Source organism: Canis lupus, chromosome 19, assembly GCF_048164855.1.
Source record: "Canis lupus baileyi chromosome 19, mCanLup2.hap1, whole genome shotgun sequence".
Taxonomy (NCBI): Eukaryota; Metazoa; Chordata; class Mammalia; order Carnivora; family Canidae; genus Canis; species Canis lupus.
In genome coordinates this window covers 54396164-54421613 of record NC_132856.1, presented here as the reverse complement: position 1 = coordinate 54421613, position 25450 = coordinate 54396164, and the positions used below count along the sequence as shown (strand labels likewise).

At 55.6% G+C, this 25450-nt stretch overlaps 2 protein-coding genes across 11 annotated transcripts in view; one reads left to right on the top strand and one right to left on the bottom strand.

The window, feature by feature from the left end:
• Positions 1-8861, bottom strand: part of HNRNPM (heterogeneous nuclear ribonucleoprotein M) — a 277288-nt gene extending 268427 nt beyond the window's left edge. For all 8 annotated transcript variants that reach the window (XM_072787528.1, XM_072787522.1, XM_072787524.1 and 5 more), the window contains exon 1: positions 8856-8861. The gene's annotated coding sequence lies outside the window, so the exon portion shown is untranslated. The remainder of the gene's footprint in view (positions 1-8855) is intronic.
• The window catches only part of FBN3 (fibrillin 3), a 53115-nt gene that overhangs the window by 10484 nt on the left and 17181 nt on the right, over positions 1-25450 (top strand). For all 3 annotated transcript variants that reach the window (XM_072787518.1, XM_072787519.1, XM_072787520.1), the window contains 28 exons: positions 993-1118; positions 1206-1331; positions 2678-2797; positions 2937-3074; positions 3216-3266; positions 3490-3615; positions 4714-4938; positions 5125-5250; positions 5622-5750; positions 6785-6910; positions 7190-7315; positions 7480-7602; positions 7754-7879; positions 8903-9028; positions 10369-10491; positions 10692-10814; positions 11203-11328; positions 11437-11559; positions 12563-12685; positions 13099-13260; positions 14210-14278; positions 15274-15399; positions 19155-19280; positions 19669-19818; positions 21862-21933; positions 24323-24448; positions 24711-24836; positions 25217-25342. In XM_072787518.1, the coding sequence (XP_072643619.1) occupies positions 993-1118; positions 1206-1331; positions 2678-2797; positions 2937-3074; positions 3216-3266; positions 3490-3615; positions 4714-4938; positions 5125-5250; positions 5622-5750; positions 6785-6910; positions 7190-7315; positions 7480-7602; positions 7754-7879; positions 8903-9028; positions 10369-10491; positions 10692-10814; positions 11203-11328; positions 11437-11559; positions 12563-12685; positions 13099-13260; positions 14210-14278; positions 15274-15399; positions 19155-19280; positions 19669-19818; positions 21862-21933; positions 24323-24448; positions 24711-24836; positions 25217-25342 (3495 nt within the window). The remainder of the gene's footprint in view (positions 1-992; positions 1119-1205; positions 1332-2677; positions 2798-2936; positions 3075-3215; positions 3267-3489; positions 3616-4713; positions 4939-5124; positions 5251-5621; positions 5751-6784; positions 6911-7189; positions 7316-7479; positions 7603-7753; positions 7880-8902; positions 9029-10368; positions 10492-10691; positions 10815-11202; positions 11329-11436; positions 11560-12562; positions 12686-13098; positions 13261-14209; positions 14279-15273; positions 15400-19154; positions 19281-19668; positions 19819-21861; positions 21934-24322; positions 24449-24710; positions 24837-25216; positions 25343-25450) is intronic.

Sequence of the window (25450 nt, the reverse complement as noted above, 5' to 3'; positions counted from 1 at the left end):
AGAGCTAGAGATGGTGGACGTGTAAAGCTGTGCTTTCTCTCACGCCCCGTTTCCCTCCTGAGCTGCGTTTTCGGCCCCACTCACTCTGCAACCTGTGTGATTCTTTTTTTTTTTTTAATTTTTTTTTCTGTGATTCTTTTGATTCCCCCCGCCAACCCCCACAACCAGACAGTCCCTACTGTAGGATCCCTGGCTGGTCTCCTGTGGCCACCAGGTCTCGGCCCAAATTGCCTGATCTGTACAGTTGAAACTTGAAAGGAAAGGAAATTCCCCATGTGTGCATCTCCTTGTTTGTTGGCTGAACACACACACACACACACATACACACACACACACACACACACAATCAGCCTTTCTGCCTGAGTGGGAACAAAAGGACTTAGGATGGTTGATTTTCCACTGACTGCTGGGCCATCAGGGGAGGACAGATGTGGGCACGACCACGCTCTCACCCAGTTAAGGGCACAGGTTCTGGAGCCAGACGCCTGGGTTCCAATCCTGGTCCCACTGTTTACTGCTTGAATAACCTGGGGCAACTCACTCTCTCTGCTTCCGCTTCCTTGTCTGCAAAGTGGGGATCATAGAGGACCTGTTTCAGGGGTGTTAGAGGATCAGATGAGTAAAGATGGAATGTTAGCAATTACGATGGCTCTTATTTTTACTGTGTTGCTGCTGTACCAATTTTTATTCCGTGGGTTCCAAACTGAGGGCAGTTTTGCAGCCACCCTCCCCATCCAGGTGCATTTGGCAACGTCTGGAGAAAAACTGGGAAGGGTACTGTTGGCGTCTGATGGGTAGAGGTCAGGGATGCTGCTCAGCATCCTACAGTACATAGGATGGACTCCACGGCAAAGGATGGCCCCAAAGGTCCACTGTGCCCAGATGGTGGGTTTAGAGGGAAATGGGGCAGGGTCTGGGCCTGAGCTCTGGCCCCAGGGGGCACCCGGCTTCTGGAACCTCGGCAGCCTGCCTACACCCTCTTCCTGCTGCAGACATCAACGAGTGTGCACTGGACCCCGACATCTGCACCCACGGCCTGTGCGAGAACCTGCGCGGCACCTACCGCTGTGTGTGCAGCCCGGGCTACGAGGCGGGAGCCGGCGGCAAGGAGTGTGTGGGTGAGCGTGCCCAGCAGAACCCCGGCAGGTGCACGGGCCGCCCCCACTGCACAGCCCTCACCCCCCTCTCCCACCCCCACCTTCTAGATGTGGACGAGTGTGCTCGCAATAGCCTCCTGTGTGACAACGGGTGGTGCCGGAACAGCCCAGGCAGCTACAGCTGCTCCTGCCCCCAGGGCTTCAGCTTCCGGCAGGACATGGAGACCTGCGAAGGTACAGGGTCCCACGCACACTCACAGGCGTGCACATAGACACACCTGTGCTGTCCCCGCACAGGCACACACACATTCCAGCACTTATGCATGCTGCACCCTGCATACACACTTGCACTCTTAGACACATGCATGCTGTGTGTGCACACACAGTGCATGTTACATGCACACACACACCCTTACACACCGCACGTGCTGTGTACTGCATGGGCAGACGCTTGCGCATGTTGCGTGTGTGTGTATACTCATTCACACACACATTCACACTCACGGACATAGATTTATTCACACTTGGTCTCACACGGTTGTGCACACTCACCAGCATGTGCGCTCAAACCCACATATACCCACATTCCCACACCCACTTATTCTTACACTTTACCCACTCATACTCCCAGCCACACACAGTCACACACTTACTCATCCATTCAGACCTTCAGCCATTCACACGTGTGTGCATACGATCAGACACTCAGTTACACATATTGGTGCTCACTCAATACACACATACACCCCCATATTCACACTCACGGACATGTCTACACGGTCACACACACACTCAGGAGCACACTCTCAAAGAAATGTGTGTGCCCACATTCTCACATTTTCACACTTAAGCTCACAGCCACACACTTAGATGTGTATTCACACATCTGTGCCTTTGTGCCTGCACATCCATGGATACACGCACACACGTGTTCAGGCACGCACACACTTTGCAGCAACATCCTTGTTCCCCAACACTCAGGCACCCCTGCTGCCTCTGCATGACTCCACCTCTGCCCGGGCCTTTTGTCACCTCTCCCTCCCCTGACGGCCAAGGCTCTCCACAGCACCGTCCTCATGCCCACCGCTCCCTACTCCTGAGCCACCTCTGTCCCCCACGTGTCCCTCTCAGGCCCTGTTCCAGTCAAGGCCCTGCAGCTGCCTGCTGCCCACTCCCTGGCCACATCCAGGCCTCCATCTTCCTGGGCTTCCCTCCTGCCTCTCACTCTCACCCTCTCTCATACTGTGACCCCCTTGAGGGTCACTGCTCCCCACTGTGTCTGTGCCCCCCACATCGGCCATGTGTGCATGCTCACAGGATCCTGTGTGTCAGCGCGCTTGCTTGGGTGCCCAGCACAACTCCGTGCAAGCACATGTGCGTGCCTATCTGCCCACTCCGCTCCTATCCACCTGGCCCACGTGCACATGCCTTGTCTGGTCAAGTACACGCGTGGATATATGTGTACACCTGTGTGCAACTTTCGCCACTGGACCCCAACAGCCCCTGGGGAGGAGGGGGCCCTGGTCAGCTGGGGCTCCCCCTTCCACAGCTCAGGACCCAGTGGGGGGCTGTCTTTGCAGACATCGACGAGTGCCTGTCCAACCCATGTGTAAATGGTGCGTGTCGGAACCTGGCCGGTTCCTACGCCTGTGAATGCGTCCCGGGCAGCCGGCTGGGGCCCTCCGGCACCATGTGCCTAGGTGAGAGGGCCCCGAGTCCCACGGAGTGGCAGGGCCCCTGCTGCCCAGCCCTACATCCCGCCCTGGGGAAGGCTGGGTCTCTGTGGGCCAGCGCACGGGTGGGGGCTGGAGGTGACACGGGTGACCCCCTCCCCTGCAGACAACATCAAGGGCACATGCTGGCTGAAGGTCCAGGATGGCCGCTGTGAAGCGAACCTGCCCGGAGCCTCCCTGCGGTCCGAGTGCTGTGCCACCCTCGGGGCTGCCTGGGGGAGCCCCTGCGAACGCTGCAAGCCCGGTAATGCCCTGGGAGCCCCCCGGTGAGCTCTGGGGGACCTCCCAGGCTTGGCCACTGCGGTTGCCTGGGCGCCCATTGAGAGGACGGGGGTCTGGACGGAGAGCGTGGCTCCTGTGCCTACTCTGCTTCTCTCAACCCCAGATCCTGCCTGTGCCCGTGGCTTTGCCCGCATGACGGGACTCACCTGTGAAGGTAACTCCCTGCCCTGCTCTGTGGTTCACTCCTCCCTCTGAGCTGCACGCGGACAGGTGCATGCCATGGGGGATGCCCGGGGTCCTGAAGTCTTTTGAGGTGGAGACAGAGATTCCCCCTCCCTGATACCCGGGTCATGCCCGAGACTCCCTGGCCTCTGGGGCTGGCACTGTTCCTTCCCGCCTCCCCAAGGACAACCGTCTCCTTTTCTGACCCTGCCCAGATGTGAACGAATGCGAGGTCTTCCCCGGGGTATGTCCCAATGGACGCTGCCTCAACACGGCTGGCTCCTTCCGCTGTGAGTGCCCCGAGGGCCTGACGCTGGATGCCACGGGCCGGCTGTGCGTGGGTGAGTCCTCGGGGCCACCTCGCCCTCCCTCCACTGCCCCTGCCCCAGTGCCTGGAGACCCCTCCTAGGGACAGAAAGGATTTGGGGAGACCTCTGGGACCCTCTCTACTTCTGCACTCATTTCTTGCTGACATGTCTCAAAAGAGGGCCTTGTTTGTTTTGGGGGTTCACCCTTTCACTTCACTTTAATGAGGCTCGTTGCAAACAGTAAGAGCTTGTGAAACAGCATCTGCGACTTTTTTTAAAAAAGATTTTTATTTATTTCTTCATGAGAGACAGAGAGAGAGAGAGAGAGAGAGAGAGAGAGACAGACAGGCGGAGGGAGAAGCAGGCTCCATGCAGGGAGCCTGATGTGGGACTCAATCCCGGGTCTCCAGGATCAGGCCCTGGGCTGGAGACGGCGTTAAACCGCTGAGCCACCCAGGCTGCCCGTGTCTGTGACTTTTATTTATTCCTTCTCGTTAAGTGGAGAGTGTTGACACGGGGCGGATCTGCTCACCGGGCACCCCTAGCATGCCTGGGAATCTCCCTCAGCATCTGGGGCTCCAACATTCCCTCCGAATGGCTCCCCCCTCAGGCTCAGAGATCTGAGATGTTTTCCCCGCTGGATGAGGGCTCCCTGGTTTTGCCACTGTTAACATCTTTTTAAAATTTTTTAAAGATTTTATTTATTTATTCCTGAGAGACACACAGAGAGAGGCAGAGACACAGGCAGAGGGAGAAGCAGGCTCCATGCAGGGAGCCCAATGTGGGACTCGATGCCAGGACCCGGGGATCACACCCTGAGCGGAAGGCAGATGCTCAACCACTGAGCCACCCAGGTGCCCCTGCCATCAGGTTGTTCTGAGGGAGTCTTGATGTTACTTTGAAGATGAAGTGGGTTGAGGAGCTTAGAATGGCACCCGGCACCTAGCAAGCACCTTAACAGGGCAAGTTATTGCCACTAAAATGTAACTGTTGGGTGACGTCGAGTGTCAGCACGAGGCAGTCACTCCCCTCATGCTCCTTCCTGCTGGGGAGGGCGGTGCGGACAGATGCTGCCGAGGGAGACCACGGCAAGGTGGGAGGGGGTGACCCGATGACTGTCCCTCCGTGTAGACATGCGCCTGGAGCCGTGTTTCCTGCGTTGGGATGAGGACGAGTGTGGGGCCGCCCTGCCCGGCAAATACCGGATGGACGTTTGCTGCTGCTCAGTGGGGGCCGCCTGGGGGGCCGCGTGTGAGGCGTGCCCAGAGCCCGGGTCCCCCGCATTTGCCAGCCTGTGTCCCCGGGGGCTGGGCTTCGCCAGCCGGGACTTCCTGTCTGGCCGGCCCTTCTACAAAGGTGTATTGGGGCGCTGGGAGCCTGGAGGCCGGGGAGAGGGCACAACACAGCCGGGGCCCCGAGGCGGGGAGTGTGTCTGGGGGAGAGCGGAGGGTGTGCATGCAGTTCGAGGTGTGAAACCTGGGGAGCACACCCAGGGACAGTGGACGCGTTTGACCGACAGCGTTTTCTGCTCCTGCGCCGCAGATGTGAATGAGTGCAAGGCGTTTCCCAGCCTCTGCGTGCACGGCACCTGCCGGAACACGGTGGGCAGCTTCCGCTGCTCCTGTGCGGGGGGCTTCGCCCCGGATACCCAGGGCAGGAACTGCACAGGTACGGGCCTGCCTCGACCACTGATTGGGGGGGCGCCTGCAGGGACGGGGGCTTCGAAGCAGACGTGGAGTCAAGACCTGTTCCGCGGGCCTGTCTTGTCCTGCCTGCCAGCCGGCTGTGTGACCCAGGGCAGGTTGCCGCCCTCTCTGCCCCTTAGGGGACCCCTACCGTAAAAGGAGGGGCTGACAAAGGTGACCTCCAGGGAGGAAACTCCCTGCTCTTGTCTGGGGTGCAGTCACAGCATCTCTGCGCCCCCTGCCTCCCCACCTCACCCCTGCCCCCTACCCCTGACCCCTGGCCCACTTCGGCATCTCAGGCTCCTTCGCAGTGTCTACACATGTGGAGGCCGGCCCCTGCCCCTCTCTCCCCAGACATCGACGAGTGCCACATCTCCCCTGACCTCTGCGGCCAGGGCACCTGTGTCAACACCCCAGGCAGCTTTGAGTGCGAATGTTTCCGTGGCTATGAGAGCGGCTTAATGCTGATGAAGAACTGCGTGGGTAGGTGACCGCAGGGCCATTGTGTGGGGGACCCCGATGGGTCTTGGGGCTGAGGGGAGGGGTGGTGGGGATGTTGCTTTGATGGATAGGGTTGGAGGGGTAAGTGTGGGGAGAAGCCGAGACCCAGCAAATCCGGGTGCTGTGGGGTGGTGTCCCCAAAGGCAGCCGGACATCAGGTCTGTCCTGCAGAATTGAGGCCTAGGGACCAAGGTCTGGGTGAGTTCTCCCAGGGCAGGTGTAGTGGGAGAAGAAGAGAAGGGCCCTGGAGAGAGGAGCTCCCCTCCCTTCCTTCCTTCCTTCCTTCCTTCCTTCCTTCCTTCCTTCCTTCCTTCCTTTTTTTATTCATTCAGCGAACATTTTGTGTCCCATTATTGAGGGAACTGCCAAGAGCTCATTCGTTAGCCCATGACCAGTCCCTCTGAGCTCACGACCTGATGGGGAGACAGGCGTTAGTAAGATTAATCCCCAGAGAAATGCAAAATGGTCACTGTGAGAAGCACTTTGTGGAGGGGTGGAGTGTGGTCCCCGGGGATGTCCTGCGCTCGGGGGCTTGAGGTTGTGGCTGAGGGACTGGGAGTCTATGTGGTGCAGAGGGGCTGGAAGATCAGCCTGAAGGGAGAACAGCAGGTGCAAAGGCCCTGGGGTGGGTCAGAGGGGTGGAAGGAAGTGAAGGAGATGAGTTCGAAGAGGCTGTTGGGACAGCCTGCTCCCCACACTGATGCCTCGAGGCTGGACCTTGCCTTTCCCCTGTGTCCTACAGGGTTGCTTCTCAGGGGCTCCCTCAGTGACTCCAGGAGCGTCAGCCTGGTGGCCCTGATTCCCCTGAGAATTCCAGCTTCCTTCCTGGGTTCACTTGTCCCTGCTCTTTTCAGCTCAAGCTCTGCTCCCTAGGGTCATCTGAGCCCCAAGCCTCCAGGCTCTCATGAGTGGAGCCAGGGGGACAGGCCGGGGACCGCAGGGAGCAGCTTCCACACGAGCCACAGCACAGCCACCCCGGCCAGCGTCTTTACATCTGCTCTCTTCCACATGCCCAGACGTGGACGAGTGTGTGCGGGACCCGCTGCTGTGCCGGGGAGGTACCTGCATCAACGTGGAGGGGAGCTACAAGTGTCAGTGCCCTCCCGGGCATGCGCTGACGGCCAAGGACACTGCCTGTGAGGGTGAGTGTGCAACTGGTACGCGAGTGTCAGGTGTGTGTGTCTGGGTGTGGATGTGTGTCCACCAAGGGTGAATGTGTGCGTATAGGGTGTGTTTGTGAGTCTTGTGAGTGGGCAGAGGGATGTGAGTGTGTATTTGAGTGTGTGTGTGTTTGTGTGTGTGTGTGAATGCATCGGTGTGCATGTGTGTCCGAGTGTCTCAGGGACATGTAGATGGCAGAAGGGTCCCTGTCACCCGGCTGCTCACACCCGGCCCCCACCATCCACATGCTCCCCCCACAGATGTCGATGAGTGCTCCCTGAGCGACAGCCTGTGTCCCCACGGCCACTGTGTCAACGTCATCGGGGCCTTCCAGTGCTCCTGCCATGCTGGCTTCCAGAGCACACCTGACCGCCAGGGCTGCATGGGTGAGCCCACGCCCCCCTGCCACACACGGGGCCAGCCCGCCGTCCCCTAGTCCTGATGGGGGCCCTAGCCGCAGCGGCTCGTCCTCTCTGCCCCCATCAGCCCCATGCCCAGCCCGGCCTTGCCCCTCGGCCCTGCTTCTCCACCTCTGCCCTGCCCCCCGCAGACATAAACGAATGCCGCTCTGGGAACGGTGGGTGTGACGTACACTGCACAAATACGGAGGGCAGCTACCGGTGCGGCTGCGGACACGGCTACTCTCTGATGCCCAACGGGAGGGCGTGTGCAGGTGTGTGGGATGAGGGAACCAACCTCACCTGGCCCAGGTGAAGCCAGCCAGACCTGGGACAGGCCACTGACCTTGTGGCAGGGTCCCTGGGGCGCCCCCTCTGTCCCTGCCTGCTTACAGCCCAGCCTCCTCCTCTGTCCCCCCCCACCAGACGTGGATGAGTGTGCGGAGAACCCAGACATCTGCGATGGGGGCCAGTGTGCCAACGTGCCAGGGGGTCACCACTGCCTATGCTATGATGGCTTCATGGCCACGCCGGACTCAAGGACATGCATTGGTGAGGAGCCGGGACTGTGGAGTGGGGGTGACACACAGTGGGGGTGACTGTGGGGTGGGGGTCTGAACTCACAGGACAGACCTTCTGCAAGGAGGCATGTGGGCAAGACAGACACCAAGCTCCTTCCCTGTCACACGTGGGCGAGGGAGACCAGCTTTGCAGCAGTGCAGCAGTCCACCCATGGCCGCCAGTGCCCTGAACAGACCGCCATGTGCCAGAGTCTGTGGGGTCTGATTCTTAGCAGCAGATGCCCTGAACCTTGTTCTTTAAGCACGTCCACCCAACGCTCACCGTGTACCTGATACACACACAGGTTCACACCCCGCTCCCAGGGCTACATGTTAAGATTGCTGCACGCCGAGGTGTTTTCTGCATAAGAGGCTGAGCAAGACGGGAAAGGCACTCTGGACTGTGTTACCTGAGCCCTGCTTGGGGACCCTGGGATGTTCAGGCCATGGTCACTGTCCTGTCCTCGCTGCAGGGCGTCACGAGGCCCAGGGAGCAGATGTGTGCTGGGTGCCGCATCAGGGCAGAGCTGGGGCCAGAGTGGGGAAGTTCGAGGAAGTAGAAGCGTGACTCCCAAAAGACGTATCCAACTCCAGAGCAGCTTAGCCTTCTGGACCGCAGGAGTCTGAGGGAGTGCTCAGCGCCTCGGATCAGATCAAATAGGGAACTGCTTTATCTCTCCATCCCCTTCTTACAGATCCACATTGGCATAAAGGCTCAGATAAGGTCTGTAAGAGAAAAACCTGGCTAGCTTCGCTTAGCTCCATGCGCTCTAAATGCATTCAGCTTCAACATCCTCTTGGGAACACATGCCTGATACATACCACAGAATATGGGCTGTGAAATGTTGACTTGATGCTCCTGGTCGCCCAGTGGTGGAACCAGAAGGAGCTTCCCCCGTCCTGGAGTTGGGCAAAGAGAGCCTCAACGTGGGGGGCCTGCACTGCAGGGCCGAGAGCCATGCTCGCTTGCACATCCCCTCCACCCTCACTTGCTCCCTCCCCTGTCATCCCACAGATGTGAATGAGTGTGACCTGAACCCCCACATTTGCCTCCACGGGGACTGTGAGAACACAAAAGGTTCCTTTGTGTGCCACTGCCAGCGGGGTTACGTCATCAGGAAGGGGGCCACGGGCTGCTCCGGTGAGCTGGCGGTCGGCGGCGTGGTGCTGGTGCAGGGGGCTCCAAGGAGCCAACTCAGGGGTCCTGGGGGCCGCCCCATCCCTCAGGGCTGAGCACAGCCAGACCTCATTCTTCCAGATTTCCACAGGTGGGGTCTTGTGTTAAAGCGGGAACAGGACCCAGTCAGGTGCCGCTGGGGCTCCTCTCAGCACACAGCTCTGCAGAGAGACCTCTGCACCCCGAGGCGTCCACAGCAGTGTCCCCAAAGCATGCCAACCTGATGGCTTTAAGTGATACAGGGCTGAACATTTCAGCAGTCGTCGGTTAGGGTTCCTAGGGCTGCCATAACAAATTCCTCCAAGCCTGGCGGCTCACAGCTGCAGAAATGTATTTCCTCTCCAGAGCGGTCTGGAGGCCAGAAATCTGCAATCAGGGTGTGTGGGCAGGATGGGTTCCCTCCCGGGGGCTCAGAGTGGGAATCTGCCCTTCGGCCTTCTGGTGACAGGGCTATCAGTCCTCCATATTTCTTGGCTTGTAAATGTGTCACTCCACTCTGTCCTCACGTGGGTTCTGGGTCCCAATTCCTGTCTTACAAGGATGCCAGCCATTGGATTAGGGCCACCATAGTCCAGGAGGATCCTGTCCTAACTAACTTGGTTTACATCCACAAAGACACAAAGACCTATTTCCAAATAAGGTGCTGTTCGCAGGTTCCAGGAACTAGGGCTGGAGCATGACCTTTTTGGAGGACGCAAATATACAGTTAGGCAGTTTATTTTAATGGGTATGAGAGTCATACGTCACAAGACAGCCTCAGTTCCATGACTTTTTAGAGACTGTCATTGACGTAAGATTAGCTTGTAAAATAACATTTGGGCGAGTAACAGTGGAAGTAGTGTGAAGAAATGCGCAGTACCCAGTAGCTCACTTAGGCAGTGGGTGGACACTGCAGAGGGTATAAGGGTGAAGCCGACTTCAGACTCGCCTGAGGATCGGAAACTCAGGTTTAGGAGAAATCCCGCTTTTCAGAGCGAGGGCATATGCATTAGGACGGTTATGCTTAAGGTCTACCCTGAGCCTCTCCTGCTGCTATCTCAGACCACTTCAGAGGGCTGCTGGGAGTCATGCTTTTTGGGGTTGGGGGTGGGGGTTTTCTCCTGGGCCCTGGGTGAAGGTGGAAGCTACTGGAGTGGTGGGGGGGCGGGGCTTTCTGGGCCAGCCCTCCCCCAGGAGGCTATACTATCTCCCCACTCTGCTCCTGGGGCCCCATCTCTGCTAGGCTCCAGCCTTGTAGGGGTGCTGTGTCTGCCTTCCCTCTCCTGGTCCCAACCCTTCTTGCGACCGGGGTCCTCTCCTTGCAGACGTGGACGAGTGTGAGCTTGGGGGACACAGCTGTGACAGTCACGCTTCCTGCCTCAACGTCCCTGGGAGTTTCAGCTGCAGGTGCCAGCCAGGCTGGGTGGGGGATGGCTTCGCATGCCACGGTGAGTGCCTGGGGGCAGGCGGCCTGGGCAGAGCAGCTGAGGTAGGTCGGGGGCAGGTGGGGGGCAGGGTGGGGGTGGCCGGGCCCAGGGGTGTCTGCGGGGGTGGGGGTGGGTGCTGGTCAGGGCCGAGATCGGAGGGTCTGCCTCCCTGCAGCCCCCCAATGCACACACCTGGGGGCTCCGGGCTCCGTGTCCTGCAGACCTGGATGAGTGTGCCTTCTGGGAGCACGGGTGCAGCTTGAGAGCCGACTGTCTGAACGTTCCCGGCTCCTACCGCTGCGTCTGCCGCCAGGGCTTCATGGGGGACGGCTTCTCCTGTGAAGGTGAGAGCGGGAGGGCCCGAGAGGGACACCCCGGGGGCTGGATTCCGAGGTGGTCACGGTGGTCAGCTTGCTTCCCGACTCGCCCCGATCCAGCCCGCACACCACACCTTGGGGTGCTGGAGAGGATGTACTTCTGGCCCGCGGGCTTCTCCCCTGGGCTCTGGAGTTGGGGAGCAGGAACGCTTGCTTGCTTCCCGGGGGCCCTCCACCCGCGGCCTGCGTCACCCGGTCCCCTGTCTACCCGAGTCGGGGTCTGAGTTGCCAGCGCTGCTCGCCCGCTTCCTGGAGCCCTGGGTGGCATGAAGTGTTTGACTGGGGCCCCCCCGCCCACCCTGCGCGGGTCCTGGCCAGTGGGGCCCCCAGCCCCCTGCCTCTTGGGGTCCCGCAGACAGGGACGAATGTGCTGAGGACGTGGACCTCTGCGAGAACGGGCAGTGCCTCAATGCCCCCGGCGGGTACCGCTGCGAGTGTGAGATGGGCTTCGGCCCCACGGAGGACCACCGCGCCTGCCGGGGTGAGGCCGGGGCCTCGGGGCTGGGGGACACCGCAGGTGGGTCCCGGGGTGGGGGGCGCGGCAGGAGCAGGCGGCCGGGCGAGGCGGGCTGACCTGGGGTCCCCACAGATGTGGACGAGTGTGTTCTCGGGAACCTCTGTGTGTTCGGGAGCTGCGAGAACCTGCCCGGGATGTTCCGCTGCGTCTGTAGTGGGGGCTACGAGCTGGACCGCGGCGGCGGCAACTGCACGGGTGTGTGGGCAGGGCAGTGGGTGCGGGAGGGCACCAGGCTCGCGGCCCCCTGCCCTTGGACCTCTTCCCGAATGCCCCATTCCAGGGGCTTGTCTGACCCCCCACCTCCAGCCGCACCCCCATTGATCCCTGTTCCCCTAAACCTCCGCTCTTATCGTCTATCGTCTCCTGAATAAATGCGGTGAATGAACGCAGCTGTGCTCCCTCCAGTACGATCGTCAAAATGATCTACTTACGTATTTAAAATGGGGGTCAGAAAAAAGTAAAAATAAAAATAAAATGGGGTCAGCAAACTCTTCCAGCAAAGCACCAGATAGAAAATATAGGGCCTTCCAGCCTCACAGTCTACTGTACGCAAGTGCCTTGTAGCCTGGAAGCAGACACAGGCAGTATGTAAATAAGTGGGCGTGGATGTGTGCCAATAAAACTTTATTTACACAAACAGGCAGGGGGCCAGATTTGGCCCGCAGATAAGAGTCTGCCAACCAACCCCTGGTTTGAAAGCACGACCTAAATGTTGGCTTTGTGTGATAGCTGCGTGGAACCCAGGGCCCGGGAAACTTTCAAGGGGCAGACGTCTATGCCAAGTGGAACAGAGCCCGGAGGAGATGGGGTTGGTCAGGGCAGGGTCGCCCCTAAAGGCTGCTGCCCCCTTGGGTGTCTTCCCAGGGGAGGATATGGCCTCACCCCAGGCTCCACATCCAACCTTTTTTTTTTTTTTTTAAAGATTTTTTTTGTTTTTTCATGAGAGACACAGATTGAGGGAGAAGGGGAGGCAGAAACACAGGCAGAGGGAGAAGCAGGCTCCATGCAGGGAGCCCGACACAGGACTCGATCCCGGGTCTCCAGGATCAGGCCCTGGGCCGAAGGCAGCGCTAAACCACTGAGCCACCCGGGCTGCCCCCCCACATCCAACCTTGAGGGCTTCAGCTTTCCAGGAAGAAGGTGGCAGGGAAGTGGGTCAAGGGAAGGCTCCCCACTGATGGCGCCCCCAATTCCACAGATGTCAACGAGTGTGCAGACCCCGTGAACTGCATCAATGGCCTGTGTGTCAACACCCCCGGCAGCTACCTCTGCAACTGCCCCCAGGATTTTGAGCTGAACCCCAGCGGGGTGGGCTGTGTGGGTGAGTAAACCGCGGTGCCAGCCGGGGTTCTGATGGCAGGTGATGGGCGGAGCTGTGGCCTGTTCACAGTCACCTGTTCCTGACAAACAGGACGCGCGCTGGTCCCTGGTCAGAGCCGCTGAGCCTGTTGCCTGTCGGGACACTGTGCTCAGTGCTCTTGCACACCCTTTGACTCTCGGGGTGCACACGCACAGCTCCCCTCCCTGCCCGTTTCCCCGGATGCACCCTTCTGTCTCTAGGCTACACACACAGACACACACAGTCCCATGTGTACACAGATACGTGTGTACAGGGTTTCAGACGTGCACACGGCCACACACACAGTTACCCCCACAGTTACACACGCAGGTGCAAACACACACGTACCATTTCTCTCCTGCCACTTGCTAACCGCCCCTTTTTGCCTGCTCCAGACACCCGGGTCGGGAACTGTTTCCTGGACACGCATGACCGAGGGGATGGCGGCATTTCCTGCACTGCTGAGATTGGGGTTGGCGTCACCCGAGCATCCTGCTGTTGCTCCCTGGGGCGTGCTTGGGGCAACCCCTGTGAACTGTGCCCGATGGCCAACACCAGTGAGTCCCTGGGTGGGTGGGTGGGGGGACACAGGCGAGCACTCCCCAGGACTCGGGGAGTCGTCTTTGCTATGGGAGGGAGCCTGAGAACCAGAGAGGGAGAGGGGGTGCCCTGGGTCACACAGCATATTCTTGGCAGTTCATCGGCTGTGCCTCAGGGTCTCTTTCTGCCATCCCTTCCTGCACATTCTCGGTGTGTTCCGATCGTTCCCTTCCTCAGTCAGTCAGCAAACACTGAGTTCCTCTGTGCCCTGTGCAAGGGGCTGGGGGCCCAGAAAAGGATGAACCACAGCCCTGCACCCTGCCTCTCACCATAAACCAGTGGTCCCTGGACTGTGGGAGAAGAGCAGTCCTAAGGGTTTGAGGCTCAGTGATGGCCGTGGAGGGGAAGGGGGTAAGGGAAGCCTTCCCGAGACAAAGGGCTTGAATGAGGTTTTGAAGGATGAGTAGGAGTTTTCCAGGCAGATCAAGGGGATGGTTGTGCGATTCCAGTGGGAATAGCATGTGCAAAGGCTTCAGGTTCACACACCTGTCACCTATCCAGGTGTGTGTGTCTTTGTGGGTGTGTCAAGTCCAGGGTCTTTCTTTCAATGGGGGAAATTTGCAGTCACACTGGTCTGGTTTGAGGATAGAAGAAATTGCCCTTCTGAACCCCCAACTACTAGCACACAGTCTATCTATTCACATGTTGAATGTGAACATGTTTACTTGCACATGCACACGCACGCACACACGCACACACACACACACTACCCCCTCCTCCCAGATTGGCCAAGGTCTCTTGGCCCCAAGAGGCTGAGGAGGTAAGGGGATGTGGTTGGTGTGGTAGAGGGATGCAGGGCCCGTCCTGGAGCCTTTTTAGGGGACCTCGACCCACCTGCCTCCCCTGGGCTTTACCTAAATGCACCCCGCCCCCCCAGCCCCTCAGAAGAGCCTGTTTCCCTTGCAGCCGAGTACAGAACCTTGTGCCCGGGTGGCGAGGGCTTCCGGCCCAACCCCATCACTGTCATCCTGGAAGGTGAGTTCCTGGCAGGCGATCCACCTGCATACCCCCTGGTTGAGCTTTCTCTCATCCCTGCCTCACCAAAGCACAGTTGCGGGGGGCTCACATCTTCCTGCCCAGAGGTCAGGCAGTGAGACCAAACTGTTCTTAGTTTGTGGTGAATTTTTTGGTTTTTCTTTCATCTATCTCTTCTTCCATCTGTTGGTTTGTTGATCCATCCTTCCATGAATCCCCCATCCACCCATCTATCCATTCATCACTCATCCATCCACCCACTCATCCATCCATTTGTCCACCATCCCCCACCCACCCTTCTTTCCCTCCATCCATCCACACACATAATTCCCTCCATCTGTTTGTCCATCCATCCATCCATTCCCCACTCATCCCACTCATAAGTCTTCCATCCTTTATTTCTTCCTCCTTCCCTTCCTTTCTCCCTCTACCCTCCCTCTCTCCCTTCCTGTATTCCATGCATACATACATTCATCCATCCACTCATCTACCCATCCATCTGTTCATCCATCTACTCACCTATCTGTCCATCCATCCATCCATCCATCCATCCATCCTTTTTTAAAAAGTAAGCTCTATGCCCAAGTGGGGCTTGAAATCATGACTGCTGAGATCAAGCGTCAGTGCTCTACCATCTGAGCCAGCCGGGTGCCCCTCATCCCTCCATCCTTTTAGGTACAGGGAGTAGTAAGATTGGAGAATCCATCCAGAGGGAACTATGTGATGGATGGATAGATAGATGCATGGATGGGAGGATGGACTAGAAAATGAAGAGAAAGGGGATGAATTCAGGGTGACACTGGCCCCAAAGAGTCTAGGTACAGCCTCCAAGGTAGGCCCTCGTGAACCCTCCAGATAGCCAACAGCTCTCAGGTTTTCTCGACGAAACAAGACTGGCCCCTCTGGGACCCTGGAGAGCTCAGGGCAGTGTCCGTGTTCCCAGAGTCCTCTGCTGGGGCTTTGTTTCTAAGCACGGCTTCCTCACTTCCTGACAGACATTGATGAGTGCCAGGAGCTGCCCGGGCTGTGCCAGGGGGGCGACTGTGGCAACACTTTTGGCAGCTTCCAGTGTGCATGCCCCCCCGGCTACCACCTCAATGGGGACACCCGCACCTGTGAGGGTGAGTATGTACCTGGCCCATCCCCCCTGCCTTCTTCCCTAGTCGCACCTCCTCTCAGGTGCTGGGGCCTGACATGCCCCTAGGGGCCAGCCCATCTGCTTTGCTGTGGGGGGCGAGCAGGGGGTGCATCAGAAGGGCAGAGAAGGCTTCTCTGGCTGCCCTCTGCTCTACTACCTCGCTCTGACTTCCTCCCCACTCAGAAATGGCCTGGCTTTGCTAGAGAAGCCACGTTCTCCCTCCTTTGGGCAAATGCTGCTTGAGGCCCCATGCTGGGAGTGGGAAGGGACAGACACAGAGGGAATAGCCACACCGTTCCTTCAAGCAGCACTTCACGTGCCTCCTTCCTGCTCTCTTTGGTGCATCGTGGTTACAACCAACAAGTTCCTGGTGTCTGTGACTGTCACCACTGCACCAAGCACTTTCCGTTCTCATCTGTTCATTGACCACAACAGCCCCATGAGGGGCCTGTTCCTTTTATGATCCGGTTTTTCAGATGCAGACTAAGGCTCAGGGAGATTAAGTGACTTGTCTAGAGGCACCAGTTAGTAAGTGAGGGAAACCCCGCCATTCTGGTCCTTGAGTCTGAGCTCTTCCAATGCACTATACCAAGTCCGTCTGTCCACCCGTCCATCCATCCACATCCATCCATCCATCCATCCATCCATTCCTCTATACATCCATCCACCTAGTCATCCTCCATCGACCTAGTCATCCATTCTTCCAGCTATCCACCCATCCACCTATCCATCCATCCATCTATCCATCTACCACCTATTCATCCATCCTTCCCTCTGTCCATCCATCCATCCATCACCTATTCATCCATCCATCCATCCCCTATTCATCCATCCATCCATCCATCCATCCATCCATCCATCCATCCACCTAGTCATCCATCCACCTAGTCATCCATCCTGTCCACCCATCCACCTATCCATCCATCCATCCATCCATCCATCCATCCATCCATCAATTCAATCTCTCTCCCCCTTTCAACATTGTTAATTGAACACCTATATGCAGCCAGACACCGACACTGACACACAAGGACAGAATATCTTTTCCTTGGAGCAGCACTATTTAGAAACTCAAGGAAATGGGGAAGGAAGAGAGAGGGATCTCAGATCAAAACACCAATTTCTGTTGTATGCGGAGGTGGAAGCAGTCACACCAGAATCAGAACACAAATACTTGAAAGATACTTGAAAGATTCCTCTCTGCCTCCCCCACCTCTTAGGATATCAAGGGAGAAAGAGCAGGTCCTATCAATAAATACAGATCACAGAGTAGGGAGACTTCAACCCGAATGTTGACCTTGGATGAGCAGCCTTTCAGGGCCAGCGGTGCTCTTGAGGGCTGCAGTCCTTTCAGCCCTTCCCAGCAGTCACTCTGGGGATGGGACTTGTGCAGTAGCACAGGACCCTGTTCTCCAAAGGGCTTACCTTTGGCTCAATGTTTTGCTGTTACCATCTTGAAACTCTTCACGTATCTTGAATAAGGAAGCCCCAGTCTTCATTGGCACTGGGCAAATTCTGTAGCGGTCGTGATCCTTGTTGAATGGCTTGTTTCACTGCTGGAATCGCTGGGTTGTGTGGCTATTTCTTGACTGTTCTATTTTGTTTGAGGAACTGTCAAACTGTTTTCTGCAGTAGCTACAGCACTTTATGTGCCCACTAGTGGTGTGCAAGGGTCCCAGTTTCTCCACATCCTCATCAACAATGGTATTTTCCGTTGCTGAAAGTTATACTGTCTCGTGGGTGTGAGGTGGCATCTCATTAGGGTTTGATCTGCACTTCCCTGATGACTCATGACTAGTGAGCATCTTTTCACATGCTCATTGGTCATTTGTATGTCACTGGAGTAGTGTCCATTCACATCTTCTGCCCATTTTTAAATGGGGATGTTTGTCTTTTTGTTGTTGATTTGTGAAAGCTCTTTATATATTCTGGATACAAGACCCTTATCAGACTGTGATAGTGCCTCCCATTCCTGTCACTTTCTTGATAGTGGTCTTTGATGCCCAACAGGTTTTAGTTCTGATAAAGACCAATTTATCTTTTTTTCTTCTTCCATAGCTGCGCCCTTGGTGTCATCTAGAATCCATTGCCAAATACAGGATCATTAAGATTTACCCCTATGTCTTTTTCTAAAAATGTTATCATTTAAGCTCTTACATTTAGGTTTTCTATTTATTGTGAGTTACTGTTTGTGTAGGGTGTCACGGAGGGATCCAGCTTCATCCCTTTGCCTGTGGACATCCAGTTGTCCCTGCACCATTTGGTGAAGAGACTCTTCTTTCCCCATTGACTGGTCTTGGCTTCCATGCCAAAGCTCACGTGACATATGGTTTATTTCTGGACTCTCAATTATATTCCATTGATTTATAAGTCTACCCTGCTGCTAGCACCCCACTGTCCCAATTACTGGAACATTGTACATTTCAAAATTGGGAAGTGTGAGCACTCCGACGTTGTTTTTCCTTTTCCAAGATGGTTTTAGGTAAGCAGGTTCCCTTGCAATCCCATATGAATTTAGGATCAGTTTTTCCACTTCTCTGGTTTTCTTTAATTTTTTTTTTTTGCAGTTATGTTTTATAGTTTTTGGTATTCAACTCCTGCACTTCTTTGGCTAAATTTCTTCCTGAGCATTTAATTTTTTGGACGCTATTATAAGCACAATTTTTTAAAAAAAAGATTTTATTTATTCATGAGAGACACAGGGGGAGAGAGAGAGACAGACAGACAGACAGAGACAGACACAGGCAGAGGGAGAAGCAGACTCCATGCAGGGAGCCCGACGTGGGACTCTATCCTGCGTCTCTAAGATCACTCCCTGAGAGAGGGAGGCGCTAAGCCGCTGAGCCAGCGGGGCTGTCCTAAGCACATTTTTTTAGTTTCTTTTTGATGGCTCACTGGCAGGATACAGGAATACAGCTGATATTTGTATGTTAGTCTTATATGCTGCAACTATGCTGACCTCACTTATTAATTGGCTCTAACAGTTTTGGTTTTGTGGATTCCTTTGTTTTTTTTTTTTTTTTTAAGATTTTTTTTAAGTCATCTCTACACCCCGCATGGGGCTCGAACTCACAACCCCGAAATCAAGAGTTATGTGCTCTACCGACTGAGCCAGCCAGGCTCCCCTTTGTCTTGTGCATCCTTTAGGAAACCTCCCATATCAGATTCCACAGTTGTTTTAAGTTCCTGACTGGAGTCCAGAGTTCTGCAAAAGTTGATTTTTGTCAGTTTTTGCCAGCTCAGTAGTTTTCGTGGAGGAATGGAGGCTGGCGTTCCTTACTTTGCCATTTTTGGTGATGCCGCTCCCAGCACGCTAATATCCCACCACCTGTTTTTGTACAGCCCACTGGCTAAGAATGCTTTTTACATTTTTTAAATGATTGAAGAAAATCAAAAGAAGAAGATTTTTGCAATATGTGAAAAATACATGAACTTCACATTTCCTGTCACCTCACATTAGGAACCACACGGCTGCCCCACTCCTGGTGATAATGTAATTGACTCATGGGCTAAAGTCATGTTTTTTTCTTAATAGAAATGAGATCATAGTAAATTTTCCCCCCACTTAGCTCCACGTCAGATCTTTCCATGCCACTGGGATGCCTGCATATTTTTAAAATTTTATTTATTTATTCATGGGAGACACAGAGAGGCAGAGACACAGGCAGAGGGAGAAGCAGGCTCCCCGCGGGGAGTTATCCAGACAACTCCTGGATGCTGCCACTCCCTCCCCTGTAGACATCGACGAATGCTCTGCACACTCGGGCATCTGTGGCCCTGGTACCTGCTACAACACCCTGGGGAACTACACCTGTGTCTGCCCTGCAGAGTACCTGCAAGTCAACGGTGGCAACAACTGCATGGGTATGAAGTGTGGTGACTGGGGAGACAGACAGTTGTGGGAAAAGCACTTGGGTGTGGAAGGGACTTCTAGGGGTCTCCATGCCTTGGAAGAGTGTGGAGGGGTGTGTTTAGGGGAGTAGAGAGAGGGAGGGTATATGTATTTGAGTTGCTGGTCAAAGTAGAGAACAAGATGCAGGATTCGGGGACTCAGGGCTGCCATGAATGGTTGTTCAAGTTGTGCACTACCCAACAAAAACTTGAATGTAAATGGCACCCCATGTGTCTTGGGACAGAATCATCAAGCCAATTATTTTCAAGTGGTTACATGAATGAGTTCCCATCCATCTGGCTCTCTCTTCCTCTGGCTAACTATCTTTTATCCTCCCTCCTCTTCCTAACCCAACTGCAGACATGAGGAAGAGCATCTGCTTCCGGCACTATAACGGCACGTGTCGGAATGAGCTGGCCTTTAATGTGACCCGGAAGATGTGCTGCTGCTCGTACAACATCGGCCAGGCCTGGAACAGACCCTGTGAGGCCTGTCCCACCCCTGCCAGCTGTGAGTGCCCCCCCCCCTCAACCTTCTTTCCAGCTTGGTCCTTTTTAGTGCAATATTTAAGGAGGCACACCCTGCTCAGGGCACCCAGATGAGCTCTCATCCTACATTGCTCTGGTGAGGGCTGAGGGGTTGAAGTTATGTCCTTGTCGATGTACAGAAATCATCACTCTTGGGGTGGGCAAAGCTCCCTTTCTTCTATTTTGTGGATTTGGGGAATTTAAAGTGGGTCAGCGAAGCTTGTATTTGTGGTAAAGATCCTTGAAGACTCACGGATTTTTTTTTGGGGGGGGGACAGGGTCAGTGAGTGCCTGGGGCCAGGAAGGAAAGCAAAACTGGTCAGAGGAACCAGGGTCCCCATGAGCAGGGGAAGGGGCAGACTCGGGAAGCTCTGGGGAGGACTGCTAAAGTGTTGTTTGGGATGAAGAAGGGGTTCCGGGCAGGGAACAACATGGGCAAAGGCCTGGAGGCAGCACTGAGCCCCAGACCAGGCTAGGAACAGGCATGAGAGTCACCCCCACCCCCACCCCGGTCTGTGGCATTTTGTTATAGCGCCCGAGCTGGCTAGGACAGTTTGTTTCCTAGGGCTGCGGCAACAAATGACACAAACTTGGTGGCTTTTTAACCCCAGAAATTAATTTTCCCCCAGTTCTGAAGACTAGAAGTCAGAAGCCAAAGGGTCAGCAGGGCCATGCTCCATCCAGAGTCTCTAGCTTAAAATCAGTCTTTGCATCTTCCAGCTTCTGGTTAGCTCTGGGCCATCTTTGTGTTCCCCAGCTTGCAGCTCTGTCCCTAATCTCTGCCTTCATCTTCTTATGGGGGCTTATCCCCGAGTGTCTGCATGTCTCTTCTTTTCTTAAAGGACACTGGTCATTGCATTCAGGGCCCACCCTAATCCAGGATGACCTCATCTTTTCTTGATGACGTCTGCCAAGATCCTATTTCCCCCAAATGGTCACACTCGGTGGTTCTGGGTGGACACCAGCTTAGGGGGTGGTGAGCGTCCATCCGGTGCAGGACGATGGAGCAGGGATCGCTGTTGGGCTTTTCTGGGGGTAACAGGTGAGCCTGTTCTGGGTTCTAGGAAACAGAACTGGACAGACCCAAGCTTGAGCAGGCTGGAAGGAAGCCACAAACCTCCAACTCTGGTCAGGAGATTGTCGGGACAGATCACATGTCACCCTTGGGTTGGATGCTGGGACTTAGGCACCTGCCCAGATCTCATGTACCTGAATCTAAGGTACATGTAGAATATGACAAGGTGGAAATCCACACAGGCCAAGGGGCCATTCTCATCACGATGCAGACAGAAGAGCGAGTGAGGACCAGGGCAGGCACCTTGGGGAAGGTGATAAGGAGGCACTGCCTGAATGTCTGCCTGTGTCTGTCCTGTGTGCCCGGAGACACCTGGGCTGCCTGGCAGCCTCTCAGTTGCAGCCAATGGGATGCAACAAGCATGAGGTGCCCCGGGGGACCCCAAGGGTGATGGCGTCAACTCTCTGGTAGCAGTGTGATGGGTCAGCGGGGAGCTCAAGGGGGCCTTCCCCGTGGGCTTCTGAGTCCTCAAGGCTGAACTGGGCTCTGCTAGGAAACAGCAAAAGGAACAGCATATGCGAAGTTCTGGTGACAGGATGGAGCAGGGCCTCTCCAGACATATAATGAAATCGGTGTAAGGTGAGGGCGGGAGTTTACTGCTGGAGAAGTAGGGCCAGGGGACAAAGGTCTCAAGGTCCAAAGTGAGGAGTCTACCTATTATGGTGAGGGCACGAGTGGTTGGCGGCACTCGTGTAGCCAAGAGATGAGAGAGGCTGCATCTCTGCGTCTCTGTGTTGGAAAATCACGCTGTCCAGGTGGATGGGCTGCCCGTGACCCTTCTGGTGTTGGTCAAAGCAGAGGGAGGGAGAGGGACTAGTTATCGGGAGGCCACATGCGGGCTGGGCTGCGAGGGTTGGAGGAGGCGATGAGTGGGGGACCAAGAAGAGGAGGAGGTGTCCTCCCCGGGAGTCTGCAGCCCCAGCACCCTCTGCCCTGTTCCCCCTTGCCCAGTGGACTACCAGATCCTGTGCGGAAACCAGGCCCCTGGCTTCGTCATTGACATCCACACTGGGAAGCCCCTTGGTGAGTGACCATGTCCCCATGTCCCTCTGTCCCCAGAGCCTTGACCTCTCTGTTCCATGCACCCCCACCCCACCCTCCGGCACTTCCAACTCCCCAGACCGGCCCAGGAGTCCTGTTGCCAAACACTTCCACTTTATTTAAAAAAAAAAAAAAAAAGAGTATTTTTATTAAGTTGTCATTCATTTTTAAAAATTCTGATAAATACCATAATGTGAGATTTACCATCTCAACCATGTTTAAGTGTCCAGTTCAGTGGCATTGAGCGGATTCATGTGGTTGCACAGCCACCCCCACCACCCATCTCCAGAACCTTCCATCTCCCCACACAGAGGCCCCATCCCCAGGAAGCACTGACCCCCCCACCCCCTGCCCCACTCCTGGCTCCCACCATCTCCTCTTTGTCCCTGTGGACGGGCCTCCTCTGGGGACCTCCTGGGAGTGGGGTCCTGCAGGAGGTGTCCTTCTGGGTCTGGCTTTTTGCACTGAGCGAGATGTCTCCCCAAGGTTCATCCGTGTTGCAACATGGGTCAGAACACTTCTGTTCTAAGCTAAGCAAGGTTTTGTACTATTTGATCCTTGCGTGCCACATTTCAGCCGGTGGCGTTGAACTAAAGAACCCATTTCCAGGTGTTTTCCCCTCACGGGCATGTTTTCATTCTTTAAAACAAGCATGGCAAAAAAAAAATTTTTTTTTAATTAAAATTAAAAAATTTTAAAAAAAGCATGGCAGAAAAAAGGGGGAGCACCTACGTGGCTCAGCAGTTCAGTGCCTGCCTTTGGCTCAGGTCGTGGTCCCGGGGTCCTGGGATTGAGTCCCGCATCAGGCTCCCCTGCAGGGAGCCTGTTTCTCCCTCTGCCTATGTCTCTGCCTCTCTCTCTCATGAATAAATAAATAAAATCTTAAAAAAAATAAAAATAAAATAAACAAGCACAGCACTTAAGATCTACTCCCCCTGCAGTCACCGTGTCCAACTGAAGTCCCCTTCACTCTCCCAAGATTCCCATACTGTGTGTCCCAAGGATTTCTAGATCCTTCTTTGTGCATTTCAGTACACGTAGAGGTGGCTATTGAGAATGTATGGCACTGTTCTCTGGGGAGTTTGAAACTTTAAAATTCTCTAATTCCTTACACGTTGGCCTGCAACTCATCTTTTTTTCAGCCAGCAACAGGTTGTGGAGATCCGGGCAGGTTACTGCTTGCTGTGCTATCCCTCTTGCCTTGCTTTATAGTATATGTACCGTATGTGGACCCGTCCTGGTCCCCCATGGCTGGACACTGGATTCCTTTTTTTTTTTTTTTTTTTTTAGGATTTTATTTTTTTATTTGAGGGAGAGAGAGAGAGAGAGAACAAGTGGTGGGGAAGGGCAGAGGGAGAAGCAGTCTCCTTGCTGAGCAGGGAGCCCAACTTGAGGCTCAATTCCAGGACCCCGGGATCATGACCTGAGCCGAAGGCAGACACTTAACCACCTGAGCCACCCAGGTGCCCCTGGATTCCCTATTTATTTATTTATTTATTTATTTATTTATTTATTTGGATTCCCTTTTTATACAGTTGACCCTTGAACAGCATGAAGGTTAGGGGCACCAAACCCCGTACGGTCCAAAAATCTGCATAAAACTGTTGACTCCCCCAAAACCTAACTAGTAGTCTATTGGCAGCCAGAAGCCTTACTGAAAAGGTAAACAGTAGATTAACACAAATTTTACACATTTGAATAGGAGGCTGCATTCCTAACAATAAAGTAAGCTAGCGTCAAGAAAATGTTAAGAAAATCATCGGGAAGCTGCACCTAAGGAAAGTATTTATATTTTTATATAAAAAATAAATATAGATGCCTGAGTGGCCCCCTGCAATTCGCACCTGTGCTGTTTAAGTGTCAACTGTCTACATAACAGCTCTTTCGGGATCTAACTCACATCCACACACTCCGCCCGGCTCAGGTGCAATGCCGTGGTTCCCCGTGTGCTCACGGAGGGCTGCAGCCATCCCCGCAGTCTAAGTGAGAGCATCTGCATCACCCAAAAAGAAACCCGGTCCCCCGTGAGCAATCACGCCCCTGACGACCGCTGTTCTCCTTCCAGTTTCTTGCTCCGCGTGGTCCCAGGACCCCCCACGCGGCTCCCTGCTCTCACAGCAGACCCCTCGAGGCACAGGCAGCCTTGCTGGGCCGAGCCAGTGGGTTTGCAGTGGAGACACGCCCGCTCCCTCTGCTCTTTGCCCTTCGTCCTGCATCCCCATCTCTTCCCTGGTGTCAGAAAGATTTTGGCCACCGCAGAATTGCTCGAGCAGGTGCTCGTCTGCGGCCAGACCGCATGGCCCCTTGGCTCAGCGCCCCCAGATGCTCCCTGGGGCTGGGCTGTCCCGCTGACGGCTGACGCCCTCCCCAGACATTGACGAGTGTGGAGAGATCCCGGCCATTTGTGCCAGTGGCATCTGCATCAACCAGATCGGGAGCTTCCGCTGCGAGTGCCCCACGGGCTTCAGCTACAACAGCGTCCTGCTGGTCTGCGAAGGTGCCACCTGCCTGGCCTCCCCAGCCCTGGATGGGAGGCTGTTCCCCCACCCCGTGCTCTCTAGGCAAATCATTTCAGCGCCACAAGCCTCAGTTTCCCTTTCTGTACAATTGGGCTAATGCCTTTCCCACATAACTGCTCACCCTCTGGTTCGGCTTCTCCCAGAGAGATTCCCTGCTTTCAAAGGCTGGGGCAGGGTTTGGGGTTGGATTCTGGCAGGGGAGCCTCCACTGCACTCCTGCCCGTTGGCTGTGTCCCGCAGACATGAACGAGTGTGCCAGCGGGGAGAGCCCCTGCCAGCAGAATGCCGACTGCATCAATATCCCTGGCAGCTACCGCTGCGTGTGTGCCCGAGGGTACAGGCTGTCGCCCGGTGGGGCTTGCGTGGGTGAGTGGGGACCCCAGCAGGGCGCAGGTAGGGGGCTGAGGGTGTGGGGTATGGGGCAAAGCTAGGCCCTGTCCCCTGTGACCTGAGTAGGGCATGGCTCTGTCCAGGCCTTTCTCCGTGGCTGTGGGGTGCCACATCCATGGGGCGGTGGGGGTGCTGAGCACCTGTTGTTGGGGGTTGGGAGAGGAATGAGAGCATGTGCCGGCAGCAGCTTGAATACGGAGCTTCCAGGCAGCTCTGGCTTCCCCATCACAGCACAGAAGGGCTCAGCAAACAGAGAAAGAGAGAGAGAGAGAGAGAGAGAGAGAGAGTGTGTGTGTGTGTGTGTGTGTGTGTGGAGGTGGGGTCCCAGGGACACCACACTGCCTGCCCTCCCCCAGGACAGAACGAGTGTCGGGAGATCCCAAACGTCTGTAGCCACGGCGACTGCGTGGACACAGAGGGCAGCTACACGTGCCTCTGTCACCGTGGCTTCCGGGCCTCGGCGGACCAGACCCTGTGCATGGGTGAGAGTCCCTGCCTGCTTCCTCCCGGAGAGCCAGGCTGCGAAGTGGGGGAGAGGGGCACAGGTCTACACCTCCCCTGGGGTGAGGACAGTGCTTTCATCCACCTGG